The sequence below is a fragment of the Microtus ochrogaster genome, chromosome 2 (genome assembly GCF_000317375.1).
Source record: "Microtus ochrogaster isolate Prairie Vole_2 chromosome 2, MicOch1.0, whole genome shotgun sequence".
Classification (NCBI taxonomy): Eukaryota; Metazoa; Chordata; class Mammalia; order Rodentia; family Cricetidae; genus Microtus; species Microtus ochrogaster.
In genome coordinates this window covers 16,391,709-16,399,521 of record NC_022010.1, presented here as the reverse complement: position 1 = coordinate 16,399,521, position 7,813 = coordinate 16,391,709, and the positions used below count along the sequence as shown (strand labels likewise).

The following is a 7,813-nucleotide window of genomic DNA, read 5'->3' as shown; positions in this document are numbered from 1 at the left end:
TGTGAAGAATTTTGATGGGATTTTGATGGGGATTGCATTGAATCTATAGATTGCTTTTGGTAGAATTGCCATTTTTACTATGTTGATCCTCCCAATCCAGGAGCAAGGGAGGTCCTTCCATTTTCTGGTGTCCTCTTCAATTTTTTTGCTTTTATTTAAACCTCAAGTGAGTTACTTGAAACACAGAAGATAGGGCCAGAAGAGAAGCCTGAGATGTAATGTTATCTGTCATTGTCCCCACTCTACCCTCAAGAGCTCTGCTCAACAGTCAATATGTCTCACCTTTCTCGTCCCTCAGAGAGCTGCTGCGGTGTGAGGCTGCACTGGCTAGGCTGTACTGTCGCATGGCCCTGCTCAACATCTTCGCTCCCAAGCTACCTCACTTATTCACTCGCCTCTTCCACATCCCCGCCATCCGAGACATTACATTAGAACACCTGCAGCTCCTGTCCAATCAGCTCCTTGCGCCTCCCCTCCCAGGTAAGACTTGGCCAGAGGAAAAGAGCCCCAAGGTTGAGGCAGGTCACATAGGCTGCCTAGCATGCTAGTTCTCCATGGTGGGGTCAGGAGACCTGAAACTGCAGTCTGTCTGTCTGCTCCTAGACAACTGTGAGTGCACTTTCACCCTAGTCCTTTAGTCATCTGCCTTGTGCTTACTAAACATGGAGCTGCTGCCACAGATGTTCTGCTTGACCCTGGAAACAGACATAGGTTCCCATGGCAGGACCTGCTCCTAAGCTGCTCATGTGAATCAGCTAAGCCTGGAATACTTCAGGCAAGGGCTCCTTTTGTCCCTTTGGGCAGTGCTAAGTGAGGGAATTATTCCTTGGTCCACTCATGACTGAGAGGCTCCTCTGTCTGCCTCTAGTACCTCACCCTCCCTTTTTCTTCTGAGCACCTAAGATAGGAGCGAGTGGTAAGGGAGGCACAGGCCCCACCCCCACCCCCAGACTCTGTTGCAAGGGCACTGTGAGCCCATGGCATTTTAGACAGCTACAGGATCCCAGCCAGCAAACCGTCTCTCCTCTAGCCAGACAAGCACCAGCATTCATCAGCCCTCTTCAAGGAACACACCATAAGAGGAGCTTTGCCATGACAACTGAGTAATACACTGGCCACCTCAACACCTTAGTGAAGCTAGGCTGGCCCTGAACAGCTAGATGGGCCACCCCATGTTGGTCTTTAAGAAGTTTAGCAGGGAAAAAAAAAAAAAGAAATTTAGCAGGGGAAATGACATCAATAGAATATTTACTATAAGCATAAGGATCCAAATTCAGGTTGCTAGCATCCATATAAAAAGTTGGGCATGCCGGGCGGTGGTGGCACACGCCTTTAATCCCAGCACTCGGGAGGCAGAGGCAGGCGGATCTCTGTGAGTTCGAGACCAGCCTGGTCTACAAGAGCTAGTTCCAGGACAGGCTCCAAAACCACAGAGAAACCCTGTCTCGAAAAACCAAAAAAAAAAAAAAAAGTTGGGCACAAGCTGGGTGCACACCTTTAATCCTAATATGTGGGAGGCAGAGGCTAGAGAATCTCTGTGAGTTTGAGGTTAGCCTGCCCTACAATGCAAATTTCAGGATAGCCAGGGCTACACATAGAAACCCTGTCTGGGTACAGTGGTGTGCATCTGTAACCTCATTGTTAGGGAGAGGCAAGCCAGGTTAGCTGAATCGGTGAGTTCCAGCTTCAGTGAAAAACCCTATCTCACAAAATAAGGTAAAGAGCTACTCAGGAAGACACCTAATGTCAACCTCCAGCCTCCAGGCATTCATGTACACCTGCATACACTTAGCATACATGTACACACACATACATGTACACACAACAAGAAGCTTGGGCTTCCACTGAAGGTGTTATTTGAAGCACTGTGTTACTGCTAAAAAGAAAATAATACATTTAAAGGTCACAAGCCCTTGACTTCTTCACACTGTCCTGATGGTCCGGGACTTTCCATCTACCATTTCCCATCCGTGCCATCTTTTCCGGTGGGTCATTGCTTATTTGTCTATTTTGCAGGCTCTCACAGGCACTGAAGGCTGCAGTTCTGTCAATATCTCTTTCTTTCCCTGTCCATAGATGGTACCATCAGCTCCAGCTCCATCCTCCTGGCACAGTCTCTGCAGCACTGTATCCACTCACAGAGCTGCTCTGCCACCGACCTCTTCTACCAGGGCAGCTCCCAGACGCTGAGGGAGTGGCTTAGCGTGGCCATCACCCGCACCCTGCACCAGGGCGAGGACAGCCTTCTGGAACTGACAAAGCAGATCTGCGCTTTCCTGCAGGTATAGGCTTATGCTCATGGATCACAGCTGTGGACACCATTGAAACAGGAGTTTCATTGACTTGCTGTATAGTGCTCTCCCTTGAGCCGCTGGGGAGCCATTCTTGAAGACTCTTCTGCCTTTGGTGGTCTTCTCCTCCAGAGGCCATCAGCCACTTGCAGCTATTTCAGCATGTCCTGGATGATTTGTCTTCCTTGTGATATGAGGAGATGGAATGTGTTGTCTGTGTCTTTCCCATGCTTGCTTATTGCATGTCTCCTTTCAGACAGCACCGGAGCAGTTTCCCTCTGAAGAATTCCCAATTTCTGAGTCCAAAGTCAATATGGATGTGAATTTCCCTGGAGCAGCTTTTGTTGTTGTGTCTTGCAAAGAAAGTCAGTCTGGATTCCGCAAAGAGTAAGTTGTCCTTTCTCCAGAAGTCAGTGCCGGGGAGAGAAAGCAGCACTGCCCCAGGAACATGTCTCCAGCTGTCCTTGCCCTCGAGTGCACATATCTTTAAAGCTAACTTGCAGTTCTTCCTGTATCTCCTTTGGTGGGGAACTAGGCATTATAGAAAACGACCTTCTAAAGGTGGTGGAGATGACTTATGCCCAGTGCATGGCCTGGCCAAGTCTGTCTTAACCCCCACTTCCTCTCAGCTCCTCTCTGTACAAGGCCCCGTGGGCACGTGTTCTCGTCTATGGGCTTGGCCACAAAGTGAAGCGCACCGGCCAACTGAACCTCATTGAAGCTGCCTGCTACCCCCGAGATGCCTCCCCAGCCAACACTGGGCTTGCTCCTCCACCCACAGCTGACCAGTACCCTTCCGTGGTTCTCTCCACAGACAAGGTCCACATCAAACTAGGTAAGTCTTTCTCAGCTCACAATGATGCAGATGGTGAGCAGCTGTGCTCTGCTGGCCTTCTTTTGGGAGCTCCCAGTCCCATTGCTAGGAGTGAAGAAAGACTGCTCAGAGGTCACCCAGGCACAGAGGGATTGCCGCCTTCCTCCTCAAGCTACAGGGAGCCATTGCAAAGAATGGCAGTCACATTCTTGCAAGTATCAATGGCTGTAGCAATCCTAGTTGCCAAATGTTCCTGGAGTTTTTGTTATGACAATACTCTGGTTCTGATGTGACCTGTGAGCATCTACTGTGCTTATCTCTGGCATCCCTAGTAAGCCTCAGGGATTAGGGTCTTGATGAAGCTGTCAACGCCTGTCCTTGACAAAGCCAACTGAAAGAAAAGAAATCTTCATTCCAGATTTCCACTCTTGCTCAACCTATTTAACCAGAAAAGAGCAGCCTGTATCTGCCCAAGACAGTCATTTGCTCTAGCTGAACTTCACAGAGATTCACCTGCTTCTGCCTCCCGAGTGCTGGGATTAAAGGTGTTCCCTACACTGCCCAGCAACCTACACTCTTTTCTTAATCTTTTTTCCCATAGTCTTTTGTCTTCATTATTTAAGCTTTACATTAAAATCAGAATCTCAGCTTGGCAGTGGTGATGCATGCCTTTAATCACAGCACTTGGGAGGCAGAAGCAGGTGAATCTCTGTGAGTTCAAGGCCAGCCTGGTCTACAGAGAGAAACCATGTCTTGAAAAACTAAAAAACAAACCAACCAAACAAACAAAAAACCCCACACGACCTTGCTAGGAATGTAGTTCATTGCAAGGGTTTACCATGTGCCAGGCCCTGTGGTGCACTTCCAGCAAAACAATCTAAAACAGAGGTTTTCTGTCATTCATATTTTTGGCATACAGACATCTACCTCAAGGTACAGGTGAGGGAAAAGCCTAAAGGCCCCCGAGACTCGCTTTCCATCCCTGGTGTTCACAGAGGGGATGGGTTGCAGTACAGGGTAGGAGGTTTGACACTTTGCTTCTCACAGGAGGTCACTTTGGTCAGACTTGGGCTGTGGCAGTGAAAGCAGGTAATATTGGTCAAAGTTGGAGGTGGAGGTCTGTGCAGAGCCCTGAGCACAATTGCCATCACTACAAAGAGCACAGAAACCTTCCCAGTTCCCCTGCCTGGGTCCTGAATGTACTTGGGACTTAAGGCCGTCTTATGTAGGTTTAAGGTCTTAGTGAGTTGTGACCGTGCAAAAGGGCCGTGTCTTCAAGCTGGGCAGGCTTCAGGAAAGCCCCTTTTAGCATAGGCCTTACGCCCATGTCTAACTCTGGACTTGAGGCACTTGGTATCTTCTTCTTTCTTCACTTAGTTTATCTTTAATTGTTTTGCTATGTAGCCAGACTGGCTTCAAACTCAAAATATTCCTGCCTTAGCCTTGCAAGTTGTAGGGTGACAAATGTGAGCCACTATGCCACTATGCCTGGCCTGCCCAGTAACACCTCCCTAGATGTTGCTTTATCCCATTGCCACACCAGCAGGTATGGTGCAGCTGGCTTCTGATTGCCATGCCTATGGATAACTGTTTGGAGACACTGGGCAGCAGGTGCTTTCTCAAATGTATCTGGGTCAGATGCTGCCAGTCACACATGTTTTTTCTGGGCCCTTCTCTTAGGAGTGTCCCCACCTCCTGGAGCTGTGCTGGTCTTGCACTCTCTGCCCCTGGAGTTTCCCCTGGCTATGGCCTTTGCAGAGCAGCTGCTGTCCTGGAAATCAGAGGACAGTGAAGGGAAGTCAGAGGACGAGCCTGATGCCATTCCTACTGCAGTCCTCCTTCACGTGGTGGAACTACTGGGTAAGCAAGTGTCGGTAGGTGGAGTTTGGTAGCCCCGGCAGCTGCAACATGTCAGAGCACTTCCTCTGAAAATAGACTTGGGAGTCCTGACTCTAGTCACTGGTCTGCAGGCTATCACCACTGTACCATCTGGTAGCAGCTGCCTATGAAGTGAAGAACAGCATTGTCATGCTTTAAAGTGTTAAATGTTTGCCATTAATGGAGGCAGAAGTAGTCTGATCTCTGTGAGTTTGAGGCCAACCTGGTCTACAGAGTGAGTTTTATGCCAGCTAGGACTAAACTGTGAGACCCTGTCTATAAACAACAACACAATGTAAATGTTTGCCTCATATGCTGTTTTTTATAACTGATGTATGGAATGCTACAGCCATAGAGCTACTGAAAGACTTAAAGCATATAACACTCACAAAATGGTCAGCTGAGGTGTCAGATTTTTTAACTATAAGAAACTTACCTCTAAAATATTTGAAGTAAATATTGAATTTTAATTCACAATGTGTCTGCTCACAGTTTAGAAGTAAGTCTTCATATTAATCCGGACATAGGGGCTGGATGGCTAGAGGCACAGATGAGTGTGTGCTAAAGCCAATCCAGTGACTTGTTAATGGTGGACTCTGAATGATGGACCTAGAGAAATAAACCCTGATGAAAAAAATGAAACAAACCAGGTAGCAATCCCAGATGCCTCGGGGCCTTCCTATGTCACTGGCACAAATAGCCAGAGGAAAAGGAGTGTTGACATATGTCCACCTGGCAGTGACCACATCCTGACTGTTCACTGTCAGATGACATCTGGCTAGAGGTGTGTGGTTTTGTTGTTTTGTTTTGTTTCTTTCTCCCCCCCCCTCTTTCTTCCTTCTTTTAAGTAGACAGTTGTTCACTTTGTAGCCCTGCCTGGCATGGAACTCCCTGTGGAAACCAGATGGTTCATACTATGATTAAAGGCATACGACAACATGCCGAGCCAGAATTTTTATTTTCTTCTTTTTTTTTTTGGTACATTTTTTAAATTTATTTAACTTTATTTTATGTGCATTGGTGTGAAGGTGTCAGATCTCGTGGAACTGCATTTTCAGACATTTGTGAGCTGCCATGTGGGTGCTGGGAATTGAACCCGGGTCCTCTGGAAGAGCAGTCATTGCTCTTAACCGCTAAGCCATCTTTCCAGCCCCAGAATTTTTATTTTCATTTCAATAAAAGACAGAAAAGTAAATTTTTTGTGATCCTCCCAATTTTTAAATATTGGCAACTCGGTCAAACTTGTAGGACATTTAAGACACTCTGGGTGGTGCAGGAACAGATATGTGTGCTGCCTTATTTGGATTTGGTGAAGAATTCTGTTTGAGGATGTCTGTCCTCTTACATAAGTGTCCTATGGAAAAGAAAAGACTTGGTGTGGGTAACATAAGCCTTGAGGCTAGGGACAGGGGAACTTTAACCTTGGCCTTGGAAGGCTCCATACGAACCAATGAACTTATTTTCAGTAAGAACTTCCAAGCAGCCTCCTCCTGAGAGAGCAGGAAGCTAAATGCCTTTTCTGGAAGGTGTTGCACCTAAGCAGAAGACTTAGGAGCCCCAGGAAGTGCTCTACCCAGTGCAAACCCCATCTGGATGGAAGCAGCTGCAGCCTGTTCCCTTGCAGCTCTGGACTCAACTGCCTCCTTGGGACTGGATCAAAATGTTCATCGTCCTCAGTTGCTCAAATACCTGAGTTTTCATGACTTCCATCTTGTCTCAGCCAACATGAATAGAAGCATTTGGGAGCTGGGGCTATGGCACAGCTAGAAAAGCACCTGCCTAGCATGTCCAAAGCCCTGAGTTCAATCCCTAACACTGCATAACCCAGGTGTGCATCTGATGTGAAGAGATATCAGGACATCATTTTGTTGGATTTTTTTTCTTTAATCATTCAGTTTCATACACTATATACATTTCTGAGAACCATGCACTCAGTTCCCCATATCATCTCTTATTCCTTCCCTTTCCCACAAATCCTTTTTCTTATTGTCTTAGCCAGGGTTTCTATTGCTGTGAAGAGACACCATGACTACTACAACTCTTACAAAGGAAACCATTTAATGAGATGGCTATTGTTTCAGAGGTTTAGTCCATTATCACCATGGTGGGACATGGTGGTGTGCATGCAGACATGGTGCTGGAGAAGGAGCTGAAAGTTCTATATCTTGATCCTCAGGCATCAGGAACTGAACTGAGACATACTTCTTCTAACAATGCCACATGTGCTAATGCCACTCTCTATGAGCTTATGGGGGCAATTACATTCAAACTATCACACCCATCAAGTAGGATTTCTTTAATTCAAGATCTTATGTAACCCAGGCTAGCCTGGAACTCACTATATAGGCAAGGATGATTTCAAATTTCTGATTCTCCTGCCTCCACTTCTTGGGCTGAGATTACATGTGTGGAGTACCATGTATGTCTTATTTTAGACATGTGTGCTTGGAGAATGTAATACTTTTATTCAATTCAGCTCCTTCCTGATTTTTTTGTTTGGTCCATTGGATTTTGTTTTGTTTTCTTGTTGCTTGGTGGTTTCTTGTTGGTTATTTGATTTTTTTTTTTTTTGGAAGATTGAGTCTCGGTTTAGCCAGCCTGCTCTTGAACTTACTGTATAGCCGAGGATGACTTTGAATTTCTGCTCTTTCTTCCTCTACCTTCTGAATGCTGGAATTATAGGTGTGTGCACCCATACTTGATTCCTTTCCTTGTGTGCATGTATGTGCGAGTACGTGTGTGTGTGCATGTGTATGGAGACCCGAGGTCACTGTTAGGTGTGTGTGTGCATGTGTATGGAGACCCGAGGTCACTGTTAGGTGTGTGTGTG

At 46.6% G+C, this 7,813-nt stretch overlaps 1 protein-coding gene across 1 annotated transcript in view; it reads left to right on the top strand.

Moving 5' to 3' along the window:
- The window catches only part of Hectd4 (HECT domain E3 ubiquitin protein ligase 4), a 198,724-nt gene that overhangs the window by 160,977 nt on the left and 29,934 nt on the right, over positions 1 to 7,813 (top strand). The window contains exons 55-59 of the mRNA XM_013349655.2: positions 299 to 480; positions 2,077 to 2,282; positions 2,548 to 2,678; positions 2,921 to 3,126; positions 4,786 to 4,965. Coding sequence (XP_013205109.1) covers positions 299 to 480; positions 2,077 to 2,282; positions 2,548 to 2,678; positions 2,921 to 3,126; positions 4,786 to 4,965 — 905 coding nt within the window. The remainder of the gene's footprint in view (positions 1 to 298; positions 481 to 2,076; positions 2,283 to 2,547; positions 2,679 to 2,920; positions 3,127 to 4,785; positions 4,966 to 7,813) is intronic.